Source organism: Pristiophorus japonicus, chromosome 1 (assembly GCF_044704955.1).
Source record: "Pristiophorus japonicus isolate sPriJap1 chromosome 1, sPriJap1.hap1, whole genome shotgun sequence".
Lineage (NCBI taxonomy): Eukaryota > Metazoa > Chordata > Chondrichthyes > Pristiophoridae > Pristiophorus > Pristiophorus japonicus.
The window spans coordinates 533783685-533808131 of record NC_091977.1 but is presented as its reverse complement, the minus strand read 5'-3'; the positions used below and the strand labels follow the sequence as shown (position 1 = coordinate 533808131).

Genomic DNA, 24447 nt, shown 5'->3' with positions numbered 1-24447 from the left:
CCACCCATCCCTCTCCCTCTACATTATCACTTCCCCATCTCACTAGTCACCCCTCACACTCACCCTCATCCTTGTCCAATCATACCAACTAGCAACACACAAGGGTAGGCACTTGGGTGTTATCGTCAATGTTCACGTAGAGTTTCTGCTAATGTGTTGTCAAACATAGAAATCTTTATTTTGAACACTTTGTGTTCTTGGCCAGATTAGTGTGCACCTTTGGAAGTGGCTTAGTGAGTGACAGTGAATGGTCAGACATACGGTACCCGCCGCAATGGTGGTGAGTGTGAGAGGAATGGCTTGGGCATTGTAGGGATGCTTTATGTTGTTGGTGTGGGGTGATGCCAACCTGGCGCATCATGTGGCAGCCAGGGCGTACAGCGTCAAGTGAAGTAAATATGGCCATGGTGAGGCCGTTCCTGGCCTCCCAGGCAGCAATGTGGTCGGGTGCTGATGCCTTGTGTCCTGCGCAGCATCAGGTGATTGCGGAGCAGGCTGGTGTTGTTGTTGGTGCTGGTGTGTTTAGTGATGTTGGTGTTGGGGCTGATTGTGGTGGGATTCTGAGGACCAAGGTGAGATTTTTTTAAATGGCACTAATGCTGCTGGAATAGATGGCAAGTGAGGCTGAGATGACAGAAGCGATCTGTCAATGGTGAGAGAGGTTGCTCCAAGGAGGTGACAGCGAATAGAGAGCTCACTGCAAACACTGCATACAGCTCAAAAGTTTCTTCCAAATCCTGAAGGCTTCAGCTTCTGACATTGGAAAGTGAACAGCTGTGAAATGGTAGCTGTTACACCACTTCTGCAGCTGTCAACTAGCCAAAGCAATGGAGAGTCACTGAAACATGACACACTTGCCTTGCGCGAAACCCGAGGGACGGCAAACTCATTGAAAACTTGGTAAAATGGGAAGTACCTGGGTAAAATCCTTTCACATACCTTTAAATGACCGCTTAAGCATCTTATTTGACTGGCTCTCCGCTTGGTGTTGGGTTTGCGATCAGCACGCAGACCCGACAGTTGGGAAACTGGCAGAGAGACGGGTTCACAGTGGACTTCCGTCCCGCTGTCAATCGGCCTCCAAACCCACACTCGCAGGGGTGGGAAGATTCCAGCCACATGGTACAGTCAAAACTCCCCAGCATGCAGGAAAACGCGGATACAAAAACCCGGCAACCTTCGTAAAACCCACCACAGCCACAATCGGGACCTTCAACTCCAAGTACCCCTTTCAACGGTGGCCAGGAATTTACGGTCAGCATCGAAACAAAGGCGTTCACCATTTGCCCCGAAGTAAGCTTCCTGCAAAGATCTCGCCATGTTTGTTCGGAAAAAGGAAGGTGATTACACTGCCTCCCTGGGCTAAACCTCTCCGCCTCCCTACCTCTCTTATGCTTGACAAATCTTCTGGAATTTTTTGAGGATGTTTCCAGTAGAGTGGACAAGGGAGAACCAGTTGATGTGGTATATTTGGACTTTCAGAAGGCTTTTGACAAGGTCCCACACAAGAGATTAATGTGCAAAAGTTAAAGCACATGGGATTGGGGGTAGTGTGCTGACATGGATTGAGAACTGGTTGTCAGACAGGAAGCAAAGAGTAGGAGTAAATGGGGACTTTTCAGAATGGCAGGCAGTGACTAGTGGGGTACCGCAAGGTTCTGTGCTGGGGCCCCAGCTGTTTACACTGTACATTAATGATTTAGACGAGGGGATTAAATGTAGTATCTCCAAATTTGCGGATGACACTAAGTTGGGTGGCAGTGTGAGCTGCGAGGAGGATGCTATGAGGCTGCAGAGCGACTTGGATAGGTTAGGTGAGTGGGCAAATGCATGGCAGATGAAGTATAATGTGGATAAATGTGAGGTTATCCATTTTGGTGGTAAAAACAGAGAAACAGACTATTATCTGAATGGTGACAGATTAGGAAAAGGGGAGGCGCAACGAGACCTGGGTGTCATGGTACATCAGTCATTGAAGGTTGGCATGCAGGTACAGCAGGCGGTTAAGAAAGCAAATGGCATGTTGGCCTTCATAGCGAGGGGATTTGAGTACAGGGGCAGGGAGGTGTTGCTACAGTTGTACAGGGCCTTGGTGAGGCCACACCTGGAGTATTGTGTACAGTTTTGGTCTCCTAACCTGAGGAAGGACATTCTTGCTATTGAGGGAGTGCAGCAAAGGTTCACCAGACTGATTCCCGGGATGGCGGGACTGACCTATCAAGAAAGACTGGATCAACTGGGCTTGTATTCAATGGAGTTCAGAAGAATAAGAGGGGACCTCATAGAAACGTTTAAAATTCTGATGGGTTTAGACAGGTTAGATGCAGGAAGAATGTTCCCAATGTTGGGGAAGTCCAGAACCAGGGGTCACAGTCTAAGGATAAGGGGGAAGCCATTTAGGACCGAGATGAGGAGGAATTTCTTCACCCAGAGAGTGGTGAACCTGTGGAATTCTCTACCACAGAAAGTTGTTGAGGCCAGTTCACTGAATATATTCAAAAAGGAGTTAGATGAAGTCCTTACTACTAGGGGAATCAAGGGGTATGGTGAGAAAGCAGGAATGGGGTACTGAAGTTGCATGTTCAGCCATGAACTCATTGAATGGCGGTGCAGGCTAGAAGGGCCGAATGGCCTATTCCTGCACCTATTTTCTATGTTTCTATGTTTCTATGTTTCTATGTTTCCTCCTTCAAGACGCTCCTTAAAACTGACCTCTTTGACCAAGCTTTTGGTCACCTGTGCTAATTTCTACTTAATGCGGCTCGGTATCAAATTTTTCAATCTCATAAACCTACATTAAAGGCGCTATATAAACGCTTATCAAAACATAGAAGATTATGAGGGGGCTTGACAAGGCGGATGCAGAGAGGATGTTTCCGCTGATGGGGGAGACTAGAACTAGAGGGCATGATCTTAGAATAAGGGGCTGCCCATTTAAAACTGAGATGAGGAGGAATTTCGTCTCTCAGAGGGTTGTAAATCTGTGGAATTCACTGCCTCAGAGAGCTGTGGAAGCCAGGACATAAGAACATACATAACAATTAGGAACAGGAGTAGGCCATTTAGCCCCTCGAGCCTGCTCTGCCATTCAACAAGATCATGGCTGATCTGGCCGTGGATTCAGCTCCACTTACCCGCCCGCTCCTCATAACCCTTAATTACCTTATTGGTTAAAAATCTATCTATCTGTGATTTTAATACATTCAATGAGCTAGCCTCAACTGCTTCCCTGGGCAGAGAATTTCACAGATTCACAACCCTTTGGGAGAAGAAATTCCTTCTCAACTCGGTTTTAAATTGGCTCCCCCGTATTTTGAGGCTATGCCCCCTAGTTCTAGTCTCCCCGACCAGTGGAAACAACCTCTCTGCCTCTATCTTGTCTATCCCTTTTATTATTTTAAATGTTTCTATAAGATCACCCCTCATCCTTCTGAACTCCAATGAGTAAAGACCCAGTCTACTCAATCTATCATCATAAGGTAACCCTCTCATCTCCGGAATCAGCCTAGTGAATTGTCTCTGTACCCACTCCAAAGCTAGTATACCCTTCCTTAAGTAAGGTGACCAAAACTGCACGCAGTACTCCAGGTGCAGCCTCACCAATACCCTGTACAGTTGTAGCAGGACCTCCCTGCTTTTGTACTCCATCCCTCTCGCAATGAAGGCCAACATTCCATTCGCCTTCCTGATTACCTGCTGCACCTGCAAACTAACTTTTTGGATTCATGCACAAGGACCCTCAGGTCCCTCTGCACCTCAGCATGTTGTAATTTCTCTCCATTCAAATAATATTCCCTTTTACTGTTTTTTTTTCCAAGGTGGATGACCTCACATTTTCCGACATTGTATTCCATCTGCCAAACCTTAGCCCATTCGCTTAACCTATCTAAATCTCTTTGCAGTCTCTCTGTGTCCTCTACACAACCCGCTTTCCTACTAATCTTAGTGTCACCTGCAAATTTTGTTACACTACACTCTGTCCCCTCATCCAGGTCATCTATGTATATTGTAAACAGTTGTAGTCCCAGCACCGATCCCTGTGACACACCACTAACCACCGATTTCCAACCCGAAAAGGACCCATTTATCCCGACTCTCTGCTTTCTGTTAACCAGCCAATTCTCTATCCATGCTAATACATTTCCTCTGACTCCGCGTACCTTTATCTTCTGCAGTAACCTTTTGTGTGGCACCTTATTGAATGCCTTTTGGAAATCTAAATACACCACATCCATCGGTACATCTCTATCCACCATGCTTGTTATATCCTCAAAGAATTCCAGTAAATTAGTTAAACATGATTTCCCCTTCATGAATCCATGTTGCGTCTGCTTGATTGCACTATTCCTATCTAGATGTCCCGCTATTTCTTCCTTAATGATAGCTTCAAGCATTTTCCCCACTACAGGTGTTAAACTAACCAGCCTATAGTTACCTGCCTTTTGTCTGCCCCCTTTTTTAAACAGAGGCGTTACATTAGCTGCTTTCCAATCCGCTGGTACCTCCCCAGAGTCCAGAGAATTTTGGTAGATTATAACGAATGCATCTGCTATAACTTCCGCCATCTCTTTTAATACCCTGGGATGCATTTCATCAGGACCAGGGGACTTGTCTACCTTGAGTCCCATTAGCCTGTCCAGCACTACCTGCCTAGTGATAGTGATTGTCTCAAGGTCCTCCCTTCCCACATTTCCGTGACCAGCAATTTTTGGCATGGTTTTTGTGTCTTCCACTGTGAAGACCGAAGCAAAATAATTGTTTAAGTTCTCAGCCATTTCCACATTTCCCATTATTAAATCCCCCTTCTCATCTTCTAAGGGGCCAACATTTACTTTAGTCACTCTTTTCCGTTTTATATATCGAATAAATGTAATAAATTTAATACAAAAATAGACAATTTCTTGAACGATAATGGAATAAGGGATAGAAATAAACATAGAAACCTATTTCTTATGTTCTTGCTTGAGATTTTTAAATATAACATTCTCGTTTCTCTCCCTCTCCTTTATTTCTCTTTCTGGACCTGTGTTGGACACTGGGCCCAGAAGTTGCACTGAAAGCACAGGCTAGAATTTGAAAGGCTCGCCTTTCCAACAGCGGCGCGGGTTTCCAGCGCGTCTCTGGGCGAGCGTAAGGGAAGGGCGGGAATAACTGAGCGATTTACGAGGCTGTGAGATGTGAGGGAGTAAATAGCCAAGGTCGCTTTTCCCGGAAAGATTTCAAAAGGGGGAATTCAGAACCAACGGGGACTTCCCCAACTGAACTGTGCTCTATAACTGAAATAGCTCCAGCAGCAGACCGGCACTATCAGTTTCGGTTGTATCTGCCTTGGTTCTTGTTCATGTGTCTCATCTCTCTTCGCTTGGCTTTCCCGATTTATGGGTTTTAAACCATTGCTGGCCGGTGATCTTTGATGGGCAGAGTGATCTCCGGAAAGCTGCGGGAGAGCTGGAGCCGATGGATTTGGATGGATCTCTGGATTTCGAGTGCCCAGTCTGTCTGCAGGTGCTGGACAAACCCATCAGGACGCTGTGTGGACATGTGTAAGTAACCTTCGGGAAAACCGGCGGGGCTTCGGGAATTTCACACTTTTTCCAATGAATTTAAGTTCAATGACAAATAAATCTGGACTAAAAAAAATGCTGGTGACAGTAATGGTGACCGTGACACTGCAGTATTGGCACAACAACCCATTTGGTTCACTAATGTGGTTCACTTTAGGGAAGGAAATGTGCTCAGGATTATATATGTGACTCCAGACCCACTGCAATCTGGTTTGACTCCTAACTGCCCTACGCGGAAGGTGGTTCAGCTTCAAGTTGCAGTAAGTTTCAGAACTGTTTGTGCCGCAGGATGACAAATATGTTGTACGTACCTACAACATTTGAATAGCGCCTTTAACCTAACAGTATGTCCCAAGGCGTTTCACAGGAGTGACTGGCAAACCAAATTTGACGCCGAGCCAAATAAGGAGATATCAGGGCAGATGACTGAAGTCTTTGGTCAAAGAGGTAGGTTTTAAGCAGCGACTTAAAGGAGGAAAGAGAGGTTGAGTGGTGGAGGGGTTTAGGGAAGAGAATTCCAGAGTTTAGGGTCCAGACAGCTGCAAGCATGTCTGCCAAAGATACGCTGGACACCCGCGCCACTGTTGGAAAGTTGAGCCCAGAATTAGAGGAGCGCAGAGACCTCGGAAGGCTGTAAGGCTGGAGGCGGTTACAGAGATAGGGAGGATTGCGGGGGGCAAGGCCATGGAAGGATTTCAAAACAAGGATGAGAATTTTAAAATTTTAAAATCTAGAAACGTATAAGATTATAAGGGGCCTTGACAAAGTGGATGCAGAGAGGATGTTTCCACTGATGGGGGAGACTAGAACTAGGAGGCATAATCTTAGAATAAGGGGACGCCCATTTAAAACTGAGATGAGGAGGAATTTCTTCTCTCAGAGGGTTGTAAATCTGTGGAATTCGCTGCCTCAGAGAACTGTGGAGGCTGGGTCATTGAATAAATTTAAGTCAAAGATAGACAGCTTCTTAACCGATAAGGGGTTATGGGGAGCGGGCGGGGAAGTGAACCTGAATCTGTGATCGGATCAACTATTTACAGATTTACAACCCTCTGCTCCCTCATAATGTTTCGATAAGATCACCTCTCAGTCTTCTGAATTTCAATGAGTAGAGACCCAACTTACTCAACCTTTCCTCAAGTCAACCCCCTCATCCCCAGAATCAATCTAGTGAACCTTCTCTGAACTGCCTCTGAAGCAAGTATATCCTTTCGTAAATATGGAAACCAAAACTGCATGGGGAAACAGCCTCTCTGCATCTACCCTGTCAATCCCCTTCGGAATCTTGTATGTTTCAATGCTAGTGAAATGCTAGTTTTGCTGTAATGTTCTGCCTCAAAGCCTCCCTGATAAAGTGAAACATCCCCACCGACACCTGGGAGTCCCTGGCCAAAGACCGCCCGAAGTGGAGGAAATGCATCCAGGAGGGCGGTGAGCACCTCGAGTCTCGTCGCCGAGAGCATGCAGAAACCAAGCGCAGGCAGTGGAAGGAGCGTGCAGCAAACCAGACTCCCCACCCACCCTTTCCCTCAACCACTGTCTGCCCTACCTGTAACAGGGACTGTGGTTCTCGTATTGGACTGTTCAGCCACCTAAGGACTCACTTTAATAGTGGAAGCAAATCTTCCTTGGTTCCAAGGGACTGCCTATGATGATGATGATGATGATAATGACAAATGTTCTGGCTCTGGCCATGAGCCTTTAGATATTTGAGTACTATAACACCGAAGTCTCTTTGCCACTTACACACTTTAGCTTGTACCCTGCATGGTATATACATGGTTGGCATTAGCTCTATCCAAGTGCGTAACACTACATATATCTAAAATAAATCACCCCTGCCAGACACAGGCCCATCCCCTCATCGATTCTAAGAACATACGAACATAGGAAATAGGAGCAGGAGTAGGCCATCTGGCCCCTCAAGCCTGCTCCGCCATTCAATAAGATCATGGCTGATCTGATCATGGACTCAGCTCCACTTCCCTGCCCGCTCCCCATAACCCTTTACTCCCTTATCGCTCAAAAATCTGTCTATCTCCGCCTTAAATATATTCAGAGACCTAGCCTGCACAGCTCTCTGGGGCAAAGAATTCCACAGATTTACAAGCCTCTGAGAGAAGAAATTTCTCCTCGTCTCAGTTTTAAATGGGCGGCCCCTTATTCTGAGACAATGGCCCCGAGTTTTAGTTTCCGCTATGAGTGCAAATATCTTCTCTGCATTCACCTTGCGAGCCCCCTCATTATCTTATATGTTTCGATAAGATCATCTCTCATTCTTCTGAAATCTAATGAGTATAGGCCCAACCTACTCAATCTATCCTCATAAGTCAACCCCCTTCATCTCTGGAATCAACCTAGTGAACCTTCTCTGAACAGCCTGCAATGCAAGTATATCTTTCCTTAAATACAGAGACCAAAACTGTATGCAGTACTCCAGGTGTGGCCTCACCAATACCTGTCAAGATCGGAATGTAGTTGTTTTTCCCAACCCAAAGTGACATCACTCACACAAATCCGCGAACTTGCAGCCAGTTCCCCAACGTCTTCATAAAGATTGTGTCCAATTCTGGGCACCGCACTTTAGGAAGGATGTCAAGGCCTTGGAGAGGGTGCAGTGTAGATTTACTGGAATGGTTACCAGGGAGGAGGGACTTCTGTTACGTGGATAGGCTGGAGAAGCTGGGGTTGTTCTCCTTGGAGCAGAAAAGCTTTAAGGCGAGATTTGATAGAAGTGTTCAAAATTGTGAACGGTTTTGATAAGGAGAAGTAAATAAGGAGTAACTGTTCCCAGTGGCCGAAGGGTTGGTAATCAAAGGACACAGATTTAAGGTAATTGGAAAAAGAACCAAAGGCAATATTAATTGTTAACACAGATTGTGAAGATCAGTGGTCCTATTACTGATCTCTGTCGGACTCTACTAGTGACGGTCTACCAGCTACTGTGAGTAATAATATCCTTTTGCCAACGAGAATGCAACCAATTCGAACCCAAGATTTGCCAATGCGATCTCACAGGATTCCGTCTTACAAAGTAGAATTGGATAGAACTTGCAGCAGAGAAACAGGCCATTCGGCACAACTGGTTTGCGCCTGTGTTTACGAGCCTCCTCCCACCTGACTTCATCGAACAGTATTTGGATAGAAACCGAAAATGTTGGAAATACTCAGCGGGTCAGGCAGCATCCGTGGAGCGAGAAACAGAGTTAACGTTCGATGACCTTTTGTCGTCTCTGCATATTCCTTTCTCCCACATGTACTTATCTAGTTTCCCATCAATACTATTTGCCTCAACCACTCCCTGTGGTCGTGAGTTCCACATTCTCACCACTCTCTGGGTAACAAAGAAACATAGAAAATAGGTGCAGGAGTAGGCCATTTGGCCCTTCGAGCCTGCACCACCATTCAATAAGATCATGGCTGATCATTCCCTCAGTACCCCTTTCCTGCTTTCTCCTCATATCCCTTGATCCCCTTAGCCGTTTGGGCCATATCTAACTCCCTCTTGAATATATCCAGTGAACTGGCATTAACAACTCTCTGCGGCAGGGAATTCCACAGGTTAACAACTCTCTGAGTGAAGAAGTTTCTCCTCATCTCAGTCCTAAATGGCCTACCCCTCATCCTAAGACTATGTCCCCTGGTTCTGGACTTCCCCAACATCGGGAACATTCTTCCTGCTTCTAACCTGTCCAGTCCCATCAGAATCTTATGAGATCCCCTCTCATCCTTCTAAACTCCAGTGAATAAAGGCCCAGTTGATCCTGTCTTTCCTCATATGACAGTCCAGGCATCCCTGGAATCAGTCTGGTGAACCTTCGCTGCACTCCCACAATAGCAAGAACGCCCTTCCTCAGATTAGGAGATCAAAACTGAACATAATATTCCAGGTGAGGCCTCACCAAGGCCCTGTACAACTGCAGTAAGACCTCCCTGCTCCTATACTCAAATCCCCGAACTATAAAGGCCAACATACCATTTGCCTTCTTCACCGCCTGCTGTACCTGCATGCCAACTTTCAATGAATGATGAACCATGACACCCAGGTCTCGCTGCACCTCCCCTTTTCCTAATCTGCCGCCATTCAGATAATATTCTGCCTTCGTGTTTAACCTCACATTTATCCACATTATTCTGCATCTGCCATGCATTTGCCCACTCACCTAACCTGTCCAAGTCACCCTGCAGCCTCTTAGCGTCCTCCTCACAGCTCACACCGCCACCCAGCTTAGTGTCATCTGCAAACTTGCTCCTGAATTCCCTATTGGATTTATTAGTGACTTATATTGATGGCCCCCAGTTTTGGTCTCCCCCGCACGTGTGAGCATTTTCTCTATGTCTACCCTATTAAACCCCCTTTCATAATTGTAAAGACCGCTATCGGATCACCCCCTCAGCCTTTTCCTTTCCAGAGAAAAGACCCAGGCTCACTGTGTCTCCCCAAACTTTGTCTTTCAGCTTTTGCCAAGGTTGCCACCAGACAAATTTCAGGCTAAACAGGAAATGTCCGATATGCCGGGGACCTATTTCTCGCACGGAGCGACGTGACACAGAGATCGAGAAGCGGATGGTGACCAAGAGAGGAAATTGCAGGGGATGTGACATTGAGGTGAGTCAATGCAGTGCAAAGGCTTGGTGCTTTGGTTGCATTTTGTCGTGTTCGGGCGCGGACTATATGCGATTTCTCACTCTTCGTCTGAGATAGATACTGGAATACGCAGAAAGTCTGACACAATCTCACCATCGGCATCACGGTCTGGCAGCAAAGTTAAGACAAATGTATTTTAGAACTTGTAGCACACCTGAAGACACGGACACATGAACTGTTCCAATCCGCCGGTGCAGCAATGGGCAGTGTAGGACATACCGCCTGCTGGCAGGTCGTACCTCTGGGCCCGACCGAATTTCCCAACTTGCCGCCCACTGTCGCTGACATCCCTCTGCTTGAACTACCCTGTGCCACTTTCGACGTGGCCTGGAACGGGCAGGAGGGAAGAGCCGCCGGGAAGCACCCGCCGAAGAGAGCGGACGGCCGATGCGGGTAAGTAGACTCCGGCCCGCCGAGATGCCGGATTGGTGCGGGCGGGAGTCGCCGGGAGTCAGCGGTGGACCGCTGCGGGGAGGATGCTCTGTCCCCGACGGTAAAAAAAGGTCAGTGCAATGTTTTGAATTATTTCTTTGCAGGAACTTTCCTGGATGAGGTCCCCTGAAGGTCCTCAGAAGTTTATTTTTGTTGGTGATGAATTTATTTACAGATCTCCGACCCTCCCTGGGCCCGACTCCATCCTCGGTGTTACTTGGGCGACAAGCGCCTCTGCCGCCGAGAATGTGACCTCCAGCCCGCTGCCGCCCAGATTGGCGACGTACGTCGTCCATTTGCCGCCCGCCGACCTTCGAGGGACCTCGGCCGTGAATATCCCGCCCAAAGAACCGTCCGGTACCTCGGCGGCCACCGGCGGCACTTTGGGCGGCACGGGGCCTTGACCACGTTTGGCTCCAAGAATCCGGCAGCATCCCACGCCATTTAAAAAAGTGATTTTATTTATTCGTGGGGTATGGGCATCGCTGGCAAAGACAGAATTTACTGCCCAACCCTAATCGCCCTCGAGAAGATGGTGGTGAGCTGCCTTCTTGAACCGCTGCAGTCCATGTGGGGAAGGTGCTCCCACAGTGCTGTTAGGGAGGGAGTTCCAGGATTTTGACTCAGCGACGATGAAGGAACGGCCGATATATTTCCAAGTCAGGATGGTGTGTGACTTGGAGGGGAACTTGCAGGTGTTGGGAACACCATGCACCTGCTGTATCATAGAATCATAGAATGATTACAGCAGGAAAGAAGGCCATTCGGCCCATCGAACCCGTGCCGACTCTCAGCTAGTCCCACTCCCCCGCCCTGCAAATTCTTTTCATTCAGGTACTTACCCAACTCCCTTTTGAAAGCCACGATTGAGTCTGCCTCCACCACCCTCTCAGGCAGTGCATTCCAGATCCTAACCACTCGCTGCGTAAAAATATTTTTTCTTACACCGCCTTTGGTTCTTTTGGCAATCACCTTAAACCTGTGTCCTCTGGTTCTCGACCCTTCCACCAATGGGAACAGTTTCTCTCTCTCTACTCTGTCCAGACCCCTCATGATTTTGAACACCTCGATCAAATCTCCTCTCAACCTTCTCTGCTTTAAGGAGAACAGCCCCAGCCTCTCCAGTCTATCCCCGTAACTGAAGTCTCTCACCCCTAGAACCATTCTTGTAAATCTTTTCTGCACCCTCTCTAAGGCCTTCACATCCTTCCTAAAATGCGGGGCCCAGAATTGGACACAATACTCCAGTTGGGGCTGAACCAATGTTTTATCCAATGCTTTATACCAGTTTTTCAACCCGTGAATGAATTTTTTTTAAATCCTAGGAGAGGGAAAAGAGTGAAAAGCACCTGTTCCCCCCAACCCCTCCCCCGAACCCCTCCCCCCCCGAACCCCCCCTCCACTCCAGTGGAAACCCGATGGACGACAATGGGTCAGAAATCTGGTGAAACTGAGCCCCACCCAATTTCCACCCCACCCCCTCACAAATATATCATGGTCACACTGAAATAAAATCTTGGAGATGTATGGCACAGAAGGAGGCCATTTGCCTCATTGTTTCTGTACCGACCGACCAAGAGCTACCCAGCCTAATTCCACTTTCCAACTCCAGGTCTGTAGCCCTGTAGGTTACAGCACTTCAGGTGCACATCCAAGTATTTTTTAAATGTGGTGAGGGTTTCTGCCTCTACCACCCTTTCAGGCAGTGAGTTCCAGACCCCCACCACCTTCTGGGTGAAAACATTCTCCTCAACTCCCCTCTAATCCTTCTATCAATTACTTTAAATCTCTGCACCCTGGTTATTGACCTCTCTGCTAAGGGAAACAGGTCCTTCCTATCCACTCTCTCTTGGCTCCTCATAATTTTATACACCTCAATTCAGTCTCCCCTCAGCCTCCTCTGGTCCAAAGAAAACAACCCCAGCCTATCCAATCTTTCCTCGTAGCTAAAATTCTCCAGATCAGGCAACATCCTCGTAAATCTCCTCTGCACCCTCTCCAGTGCAATCACATGTTTCCTGTAACGGGACGTCCAGCTGTGGCCTAAATAGTGTAATAGTCGCAGAATATTAGGGTTCGCTATCTTCTTTATTTGTACTTCATTTTTTGTAATGTTGCAGCGAGAATAGGGGTCATGGGGGAGGAGGGAAGCGGGGGCCTTGGTATTTAATATGTGCAACAGTTTATTTCTTTTAAAGTTTGGCGAGGTCAAGACAAATGGTTCTGAATCACCAGATGTGAGTTTGTAAATGGTTGGAGGATACATAGAAACATGAAAAATAGGAGCAGTAGTAGGCCATTCGGCCCCTCAAGTCTTCAACCCCATTCAACATGATCAAGGCTGATCCTCTGTCTCAACACCATAGTCCCGCTTTCTCCCCATACCCCTTGATGTTTTTTGCGTCTAGATATCTATCTATCTCCCGCTTAAATATATTGAGTGACTTTGCCTCCACAACCATCTGTGGTAGAAGGCCAGAGTGTTGATTTCACCGTCAACAGTAAACATGCACGAGCTCTATGTGGCCTCCAACCCAAGTATTGGTGAAAAGACCAGGATAATGAGAGGATTTTCTTTTTGGGGAAAAAAAAAACAATGTTTCTATTTAATTTTGTAAGAAACGCTCCCAAATAATAATTGAGAGAATTGGAGAAAGTGTTATGCGTATAATGGAGGTGTTGGGGTCTTAACATAGAAACATAGAAACATAGAAAATAGGTGCAGGAGTAGGCCATTCGGCCCTTCTAGCCTGCACCGCCATTCAAAAAAAATGAGTTCATGGCTGAACATTCAACTTCAGTACCCCATTCCTGCTTTCTCGCCATACCCCTTGATCCCCCTAGTAGTAAGGACCTCATCTAACTCCTTTTTGAATATATTTAGTGAATTGGCCTCAACAACTTTCTGTGGTAGAGAATTCCACAGGTTCACCACTCTCTAGGTGAAGAAGTTCCTCCGCATCTCGGTCCTAAATGGCTTACCCCTTATCCTTAGACTGTGACCTCTGGTTCTGGACTTCCCCAACATTGGGAACATTCTTCCTGCATCTAACCTGTCTAACCCCGTCAGAATTTTAAACGTTTCTATGAGGTCCCCTCTCATTCTTCTGAACTCCAGTGAATACAAGCCCAGTTGATCCAGTCTTTCTTGATAGGTCAGTCCCGCCATCCCGGGAATCAGTCTGGTGAACCTTCGCTGCACTCCCTCAATAGCAAGAATGTCCTTCCTCAGGTTAGGAGACCAAAACTGTACACAATACTCCAGGTGTGGCCTCACCAATGCCCTGTACAACTGTAGCAACACCTCCCTGCCCCTGTACTCAAATCCCCTTGCTATGAAGGCCAACATGCCATTTGCTTTCTTAACCGCCTGCTGCACCTGCATGCCAACCTTCAATGACTGATGTACCATGACACCCAGGTCTCTTTGCACCTCCCCTTTTCCTAATCTGTCACCATTCAGATAATAGTCTGTCTCTCTGTTTTTACCACCAAAGTGGATAACCTCACATTTATCCACATTATACTTCATCTGCCATGCATTTGCCCACTCACCTAACCTATCCAAGTCGCTCTGCAGCCTCACAGCATCCTCCTCGCAGCTCACACTGCCACCCAACTTAGTGTCATCCGCAAATTTGGAGATACTACATTTAATCCCCTCATCTAAATCATTAATGTACAGTGTAAACAGCTGGGGCCCCAGCACAGAACCTTGCGGTACCCCACTAGTCACTGCCTGCCATTCTGAAAAGTACCCATTTACTCCTACTCTTTGCTTCCTGTCTGACAACCAGTTCTCAATCCATGTCAGCACACTACCCCCAATCCCATGTGCTCTAACTTTGCACATCAATCTCTTGTGTGGGACCTTGTCGAACGCCTTCTGAAAGTCCAAATATACCACATCAACTGGTTCTCCCTTGTCCACTCTACTGGAAACATCCTCAAAAAATTCCAGAAGATTTGTCAAGCATGATTTCCCTTTCACAAATCCATGCTGACTTGGACCTATCATGTCACCTCTTTCCAAATGCGCTGCTATGACATCCTTAATAATTGATTCCATCATTTTACCCACTACCGATGTCAGGCTGACCGGTCTATAATTCCCTGTTTTCTCTCTCCCTCCTTCTTCAGGTGTGCTTGAGCGACATGAGAGCACACATGAGGGCCTGCTCCAAGTACCTGGAGGATTTTGGTCAACCGTCTGGACCCAGCATGCAACCTCAGCCAACGCCTGCCTCTCACGGGTAAGATTCTAACCTGTCGCAAGAATTGGTGTGTGTGATACCAATCGGACATATGCTCACCTCGCCCCTCTGATGGCTCAGAGCCCTTACACCCAGAGAAACAGAGAAACATAGAAAATAGGTGCAGGAGTAGGCCATTCGGCCCTTCAAGCCTGCACCACCATTCAATATGATCATGGCTGATCATTCACCTCAGTACCCCTTTCCTGCTTTCTCTCCTTACCCCTTGATCCTTTTAGCCGTAAGGGCCACATCTAACTCCCTTTTGAATATATCTAACGAACTGGCCTCAACAACTTTCTGTGGTCGAGAATTCCACAGGTTCACAATTCTCTGAGTGAAGCAGTTTCTCCTCATCTCGGTTCTAAATGGCTTACTCCTTATCCTTAGACTGTGACCCCTGGTTCTGGACTTCCCCAACATCGGGAACATTTTTCCTGCATCTAACCTGTTCAATCCCATCAGAATTTTATATGTTTCTATGAGATCCCTTCTCATTCTTCTAAATCCAGTGAATATAAGCCTAGTCGATCCAATCTTTCTTCATATATCAGTCCTGCCATCCCGGGAATCAGTCTGGTGAACCTTCGCTGCACTCCCTCAATAGCAAGAACGTCCTTCCTCAGATTAGGAGACCAAAACTGAACACAATATTACAGGTGAGGCCTCACCAAGGCCCTGTACAACTGCAGTAAGACCTCCCTGCTCCTATACTCAAATCCCCTAGCTATGAAGGCCAACATGCCATTTGCCTCCTTCACCGCCTGCTGTACCTGCATGCCAAAGTCCCGCACTCCATCATTAATGCATGGGTGCTATTAGTCCTACCGCCCTCACTGTTTCCCCCACAAGTATTTATCCAATTCCCTGTTTGAAAGACACTATTGAATCTGCTCCCACCGCCCTCTTCAGGCAGCGCGTTCCCGATCACAACAACTCACTGCGTTAAAAACATTCTCCTCATCATCGTCCCCCCGTCCTGGATCTTTTACCAATGACCTTAAATTTGTGTCCTCTGGTTACCGACCCTCCTGCCAGTAGACATAGTTTCTTCCTCTTTACTTTGTCAAAACTCGTTCTCGCTCTCTAAATATATATATATATATTTATATTTATCGATAAGTAACCATTTATAAATAAGTGGGTTTGTTTCGAAGGAAGCGAGATGTAATGAGATGACAATATGTGAGTATTAATGTCACAATTAAATGAACACTTGGAACCAGACTGGAAAGGGGAGATTTTCCTGGGTCTGCACCGTTTGCTGAAAGGAACAAAAATCAGTACGTGCTCGTGGGTTGGCGTGCTCACCTGTCTAGCCATAATAAGATAAGAATTAGCAGGAGTAGGCCCTATGGCCCCTCGAGCCTGCTCCGCCATTCAATAAGATCATGGCAGATCTTCGACCTCAACTCCACTTTCCCGCCCGATCCCCATATTGCTTCAGTCCCTCGAGTCCAAAAATCTATTGATCTCAGCCTTGAATATACTCAATGACTCTGCATCCACAGCTCTCTGGGGTAGAGAATTCCAAAGATTCACAACCCACTGAGTGAAGAAATTCCTCCTCATCTCAGTCCTAAATGGCCGACCCCTTATCCTGAAACTGTGCCCCCTGGTTCTAGATTCCCCAGCCCGGGGAAACAACCTCTCAGCATCTACCCTGTCAATTCCCCTCAGAATCTTATGTGTTTCAATGAGATCACCTCTCATTCTTGTAAACTCCAGAGAATAGAGGCCAATCTACTCAATCTCTCCTCAGAGGACAACCCTCTCATCCCAGGGACCAAGCCAGTGAACCTTCGTTTGTGAGGCCACACCTGGAGTATTGTGTACAGTTTTGGTCTCCTAACCTGAGGAAGGACATTCTTGCTATTGAGCGAGTGCAGCGAAGGTTCACCAGACTGATTCCCGGGATGGCGGGACTGACCTATCAAGAAAGACTGGATCAACTGGGCTTGTATTCACTGGAGTTCAGAAGAATGAGAGGGGATCTCATAGAAACATTTACAATTCTGACGGGGTTAGACAGGTTAGATGCAGGAAGAATGTTCCCAATGTTGGGGAAGTCCAGAACCAGAGGTCACAGTCTAAGGATAAGGGGTAAGCCATTTAGGACCGAGATGCGGAGGAACTTCTTCACCCAGAGAGTGGTGAATCTGTGGAATTCTCTACCACAGAAAGTTGTTGAGGCTAATTCACTAAATATATCCACAAAGGAGTTAGATGAGGTCCTTACTACTAGGGGGATCAAGGGGTATGGCGAGAAAGCAGGAATGGGGTACTGAAGTTGAATGTTCAGCCATGAACTCATTGAATGGCGGTGCAGGCTAGAAGGGCCGAATGGCCTACTCCTGCACCTATTTTCTATGTTTCTATGTTTCTATGTTTCACCGCCTCTAAGGCATGTATGTCCTTCCTCAGAGAAGGAGAATAAAACTGTGCACAGTTCTCCCTCCATCAGTTCACCTGGAATACTGCGTGCAGTTTTGGTTTCCATATTTACGAAAGGATATACTTGCTTTGGAGGCAGTTCAGAGAAGGTTCACTCGTTTGATTCCGGAGATGAGGGGGTTGACTTATGAGGAAAGGTTGAGGAGGTTGGGTCTCTACTCATTGGAATTCAGAAGAATGAGAGGTGATCTTATCGAAACGTATAAGATTATGAGGGAGCTTGACAAGTGGATGCAGAGAGGATGTTTCCACTGATGGGGGAGACTAGAACTAGGGGGCATAATCTTAGAATAAGGGGCAGCTCATTTAAGAGTGAGATGAGGAGGAATTTCTTCTCTCAGAGGTTTGTAAATCTGCGGAATTCGCTGCCACAGAGAGCTGTGGAAGCTGAGTCATTAAGTAGATTTAAGACAGAGATAGACAGTTTCTTAAACGATAAGGGAATAAGGGGTTATGGGGAGCGGGCGGGGAAGTGGACCTGAGTCCATGATCGGATCAACCATGATCGTATTAAATGGCGGAGCAGGCTCGAGGGGCTGTATGGCCTACACCTGCTCCTATTTCTTATGTAAAATCAGACGGCTTCTTTTACAGAAGTCCACTCCAACCCACACAATTTCCTGATATTTGCTGTGCTCAGATACACCAAGTGGGTTAGAGCGTCGCCCTAGGAAATCCTCCCCTGAAGATTCAGCCCACAAGCTGAGCATTTGAAAGCTGGCTGCTAAGTTTGCCGAAACAAATTGCAAAATACTGCGGATGCTGGAAATCTGAAATATAATCGGAAAAAGCTGGAAATACTCAGCAGGTCAGGCAGCATCTGTGGAGAGAGAAACAGAGTTAACGTTTCAGGTCGGTGACCTTAAGTTGTCGAATGCTGAATCGCACATGTTTGTTGCTAGTCTTTTGATATTTAAACCTGGAATCGAAAATTAATATATTGCACATTTTTTTCTGCTTTCAAGTTACATTGGACCAAATAGATTGACATACACCTGCCCTTATTGCCAAGCGACGAACTATGATATCTGCGGCTTAGTACAACACTGTTGTGCAAATCATTATTCTGACCGACGGCAAGTGGTAGGTGCTCTAATCTGGTTTCTTAATCTTTATAGCGTTATTGTAAAAACCTGCGGTCCCGTAGTGAGGCTGGATCCTCTCACAGCTCAGCACCTACCACCTCCGCCCACTCCCCCCACTCCCCCCCTGCCCCCGCTCCTCACCCCCCACCATGTGGTCCAGTGGCGTGGAAAGAAAGAAAGAAAGAAAGACTTGCACTTATTTCGCACCTTTCACGACCACCGGACGTCCCAAAACGCTTTACAGCCAGTGAAGTACTTTTGAAGTGTAGTCGCTGTTGTAATGTGGGAAACGCGGCAGCCAATTTGCGCACAGCAAGCTCCCACAAACAGCAATGTGATAATGACCGGATAATCTGTTTTTGTGATGTTGGTTGAGGGATAAATATTGGCCCCAGGACACCAGAGAGAACTCCCCTGCTCTTCTTCGAAATAGTGCCTTGGGATCTTTTTCATCCACCTGAGAGAGCAGACGGGGCCTCGGTTTAACAACTCAGCCAAGATGCTTCTTGTCCTGGTTGCTATCTGGTGACGCCGCTGATAATTAAGAGTTATATTCTTATGTTTTGAATGTTCTTTAAAATTAATAAGTAGATCGTTCAAGTTCATTGCTACCTGGTGCAGGATCAGCTCCTTTATATATGGAGGTTGGGATCTCAGAAAAGAAAGCCAGAGTGGTGAGAATCTACTTCCAATTCTCTGAAACTAAAATAGATCTATTACTTTAAAAAAGAACTGGATTGAGAAATTGGCCTCCTTAGCACCTCCCGTTATGGCCTCCGGGGGGGGCGCTAACGGGGCGCTAACCACTTACCCACCGGGACGACCGCGAGATGAACGACTCCCGCCAGCTTCGGCGAGAAGTTTGCGGCAGCGGTAACACCTTGCGCCAAGATGATGAAATCATCGCGCTGCGCACCGCCCCGGACCCGATCTTGGGTTCCGCCCCCCCTGCAGCATCGCCGGGCGACAACACCGACAGCTGCAGGAGGCGCTGGTCGGGCGGCCGGGCGCTTCGCGAGGCGCGAGTTAAAGGGTGGAGGTTGGCGCGGGGTCGGAGCAAACCTTTAACAATGGCATAAAGTGATTTAACTGCTGCCCTGCGTGGGGGGGCTGATCGGGCCTGATCGCGGCTATCGCCGGGGACCAGCTCACTTGTCCCACTGCAGAGCCTTTAAGAAAGGGAAGGAGCCGCGGGTCGCGGCAGCGCTGCACCATTACCGCCCACGCCTGCGTCCTTTGGCGCTCCCCAGTCGCTCGGAATCGAGGAAGACTTGCTTCCACTCTAAAAGTGAGTCCTTAGGTGGCCGAACAGTCCAATACGGGAATTACAGTCTCTGTCACAGGTGGGACAGATAGTGGTTGGAGGAAAGAGTGGGTGGGGAGTCTGGTTTGCCGCACGCTCCTTCCGCTGCCTGCGCTTGCTTTCTGCACGCTCTCGGCGACGAGACTCGAGGTGCTCAGCGCCCTCCCGGATGCTCTTCCTCCACTTAGGGCGGTCTTTGGCCAGGGACTCCCAGGTGTCGGTGGGGATGTTGCACTTTATTAGGGAGGCTTTGAGGGTGTCCTTGGCACGTTTCCTCTTCCCATCTTTTGCTCATTTGCTGTGAACGAGTTCCGAGTAGAGCGCTTGCTTTGGGAGTCTCGTGTCTGGTATTCAAACAATGTGGCCTGCTCAGCGGAGTTGATCGAGTGTGGTCAGTGCTTCAGTGCTGGGGATGTTGGCCTGGTCGAGGACGCTAACGTTGGTGCATCTGTCCTCCCAGGGGATTTTTAGGGTCTTGCGGAGACATCGTTGGTGGTATTTCTCCAGCGACTTGAGGTGTCTACTGTACATGGTCCATGTCTCTGAGCCATACAGGAGGGCGGGTATCACTACAGCCCTGTAGACCATGAGCTTGGTGGCAGATTTGAGGGCCTGGTCTTCTTTTCCTCAGGCTGCCGAAGGCTGCACCGACGCACTGGAGGCGGTCTTGAATCCCGTCGTCAATGTCTGCCCTTGCTGTTAAGAGGCTCCGAGGTATGGGAAATGGTCCATGTTGACTAGGACCACGCCGTGGATCTTGATGACTGGGGGTCAGTGCTGAGCGGTGAAGACAGGTTGGTGGAGGACCGCTGTCTCCACTTCCTTCCTGGAGCGCAAACCCTGAATTTAGTTCCTGCCGTTAATTTTCGCAGCATTCAAAATTTGACATCCCGTAGCGGGGTGATCCTGAATTTCTCCCCCCCCTGGAATTCCTTGCGTTGGACTGCTATCCTGTACTTTGTTGCCTCGTTACTGTAACTGCCAAATTACACACACATTCACTTGTAGCCATGCAGGATCAGGATTTTATTGAAACTCCAAACTTCAGAAAACCAGTGTGAGAGCTGTGTGAGATATCACGTTGCACGATTCCAGTGTGATCAGCTGAACACTGGTTCACTCACATCGCCGAGACCAGATTTCACCTTTGATCGGTACATTCCGTGCATGCCAGCCATAAATCAGCGTCCATCGTAGATACATCGTAGAAACAGAGTAACAACAGAGCCCCAATAAACATACACGTAACTCTTCTAATCATTTTCGAGCCATTGATTAGAAGTGACCTACATGCCGTCATAAACGTTTCCCATTCCAATAAACACAAGTGACCAAGCGGACATATTCCAGACCATGACAGACATGGCTGAATGACCCTTTACACGTTCCACGACTTCACTTTCCTGTCAAGATATCCTTGCTACAGGCCTGTTTTCCACAATTTGCAACACATGCTGCACTGATCGCACAGTCTGCCCAGAAAGCACATTTGAGATACTCGGGTAATGCTCCCACATCTTGCATAATAATATAAACTGAGAGCATAAATTTCATGTAAGTTAATCTTACTATTGATGAGGAAAGACAGTGATTTATTGACTTCAGATAATAACCACTGCTCTCATTATTTCGGATGGCAGCTGTCAATATTTTTGCCATTCCCATTTACAGCTCCTCTAGACCCATCTTCAGTTCCTTAACTTGTCCCATTACCGTCTCCTTTTGCCTCGCACCATCATCCCTTTTAGTCTCTTCAATCTCTCCTGCCTTCCATCTTATCACAGACCTTCCCTTTTGTTCTTTGCTCCTTCCTGTGACATAGAAGCACAGAAATATAGAAAATAGGTGCCGGAGTAGGCCATTCGGCCCTTCGAGCCTGCACCACCATTCAATAAGATCATGGCTGATTATTCACCTCAGTGCCCCTTTCCTGCTTTCTCTACTTACCCCTTGATCCCCTTAGCCGTAAGGGCCATATCTAACTCCCTCTTGTTTATATCCAATGAACTGGCATCAAAAACTCTCTGCGGCAGGGAATTCCACAGTTAACAACTCTCTGAGTGAAGAAGTTTCTCCTCATCTCAGTCCTAAATGGCCTACCCCTTATCCTAAGACTGTGTCCCCTGGTTCTGGACTTCCCCAACATCGGGAACATTCTTCCCGCATCTAACTTGTCCCGTCCCGTCAGAATCTTTTATGTTTCTATCAGATCCCCTCTCATCCTTCTAAACTCCAGTGTATAAAGGCCCATTTGATCCAGTCTCTCCTCATATGTCAGTCCAGCCCTCCCGGGAATCAGTCTGGTGAACCTTCGCTGCACTTCAATAGCAAAAACGTCCTTCCTCAGATTAGGAGACCAAAACTGAACACAATATTCCAGGTGAGGCCTCACCAAGGTGCTGTACAACTGCAGTAAGACCTCCCTGCTCCTATACTCAAATCCCCTAGCTATGAAGGCCAACATACCATTTGCCTTCTTCACCGCCTGCTTTACCTGTATGCAAACTTTCAATGACTGATGAACCATGACACCCAGGTCTCGTTGCACCTCCCCTTTTCCTAATCTGTCACCATTCAGATAATAGTCTGCCTTTGTGTTTTTGCCCCCAAAGTGGATAACCTCACATTTATCCACATTATAATCCATTATCACTGACCAATATGTCAGGAATGCCATGCATTGCAAACATGGTTCTAAGGCTCTCCACAGTGGTGGAGGTGGTGCTCGAGTTTAAAATGGTGCACTCTGTGGTGTATGTAGCACACAAATCACTGACTCCACACGGTCTGGTGTAAATCTAACTGCTGTGACTTTTGTCCTTTATTGTTCAGCTCCAGAGTGCCTCTCATGTGTGGTGGTCAGCCTTATATAGCACCTGTTGCTGGTACTACCAGGGTTTCCCACCGCAGCGCCCTCTGTGGTGCGGCATAGTGCTTACATTACATTTAAGGTACTGGGACAATACACACATCATTACATAACATCACCTTCCCCCCCCCCCCACCAGGACGCAGGACAACGATACATACATCATTACATAACATCACACTTGTCCAACGGAAGGCAGGTGGGCATAGACAGTGCGTTACTATGGTACATATTATCTGCAACATTAACTGGTTATTGACTGGTAACGGATCCTTGATTTCCTTGTTAGCCGTTATCATTAATTGTACTTCATCCATTATTTTACACAAATACAGTGGCCATTTAGCATTAAAAAAGTAATTCTTATTATAAATTCACTATCTCACATTAACATAGCTCATTTTAGACTCGCTCTGCCATACACAAGTCCTTTGTGGGGACCACCACTTGGTAAGGCCCTTTTAAGATACCCGGGAGCATTTCCTTTTTAAGGCGCCATCTTTGGTGCAGGAGGATTCCACGAGGCTTCTCCTTGGGCGCCGCCATCTTTGATGCTCTGCTGCTCCGACACGATGCCGCCGCCATCTTCTTCTCCGCCGCTCCGGATGCCCTCCGCCGTCGCAGCCTCCGCTCCCCTCCGCTGCCACCTGACTTGCCGCCTCTCCTGCGGCCGTCGTGGCCTCTCCAGCGGCCGCACTTGCCGCGTCCCCCGCGGCCTCCGCCCGACGCTAACAGCTCCTCGGTGGGGCTCTTCCGAACAGCCGGCCATCCTGGATCCCTCGCACCCCGCCGGCTCACTCCCCCCCCCCCACTAGGCCCCTCTGTGCAGGGCTGCTTGCCTGTGGGGGCTGAGGCTGCAGGATCTCTATGTGAGATCCGGGCCTGGGGCTTGCCTGTGGGGGCTGGGGCTGCAGGATCTCGGTGTGAGGTCCGGGCCTGGGACTTGCCTGTGGGGGCTGGGGCTGCAGGGTCTCTGTGTGAGGTCCGGGCCTGGGACTTGCCTGTGGGGGCTGGGGCTGCAGGATCTCTGTGTGAGGTCCAGGCCTGGGACTTGCCTGTGGGGGCTGGGGCTGCAGGATCTCGGTGTGAGGTCCAGGCCTGGGACTTGCCTGTGGGGATTAAGGCTGCAGGGTCTCTGTGTGAGGTCCGGGCCTGGGACTTGCCTGTGGGGATTAAGGCTGCAGGGTCTCTGTGTGAGGTCCGGGCCTGGGACTTGCCTGTGGGGATTAAGGCTGCGGGATCTCTGCGTGAGGTCCGGGCCTGGGACTTGCCTGTGGGTGGATTGAGGCTGCAGGGTCTCTGTGTGAGGTCCGGGCCTGGGACTTGCCTGTGGGTGGATTGAGGCTGCAGGGTCTCGGTGTGAGGCCCGGGCCTGGGACTTGCCTGTGGGTGGATTGAGGCTGCAGGGTCTCGGTGTGAGGCCCGGGCCTGGGACTTGCCTGTGGGTGGATTGAGGCTGCAGGGTCTCGGTGTGAGGTCCGGGTCTGGGACTTGCCTGTGGGTGGATTGAGGCTGCAGGGTCTCGGTGTGAGGTCCGGGCCTGGGACTTGCCTATGGGTGGATTGAGGCTGCAGGATCTCTGTGTGAGGTCCGGGCCTGGGACTTGCCTGTGGGTGGATTGAGGCTGCAGGATCTCTGTGTGAGGTCCGGGCCTGGGACTTGCCTGTGGGTGGATTGAGGCTGCAGGGTCTCTGTGTGAGGTCCGGGCCTGGGACTTGCCTGTGGGTGGATTGAGGCTGCAGGGTCTCGGTGTGAGGTCCGGGTCTGGGACTTGCCTGCGGGGGCTGAGGCTGCAGGGTCTCTGTGTGAGGTCCGGGCCTGGGACTTGCCTGTGGGTGG

General features: G+C 48.4%; 1 protein-coding gene across 2 annotated transcripts in view; it reads left to right on the top strand.

Annotated features, from left to right (window-relative positions):
• The first annotated feature begins 5365 nt into the window (after positions 1 to 5365).
• Positions 5366 to 24447, top strand: part of LOC139260724 (E3 ubiquitin-protein ligase RNF114-like) — a 31885-nt gene continuing 12803 nt past the window's right edge. For both annotated transcript variants that reach the window (XM_070877032.1, XM_070877031.1), the window contains exons 1-4: positions 5366 to 5543; positions 10023 to 10173; positions 14785 to 14897; positions 18317 to 18434. In XM_070877032.1, the coding sequence (XP_070733133.1) occupies positions 5458 to 5543; positions 10023 to 10173; positions 14785 to 14897; positions 18317 to 18434 (468 nt within the window). In that variant the 5' untranslated portion in view covers positions 5366 to 5457. The remainder of the gene's footprint in view (positions 5544 to 10022; positions 10174 to 14784; positions 14898 to 18316; positions 18435 to 24447) is intronic.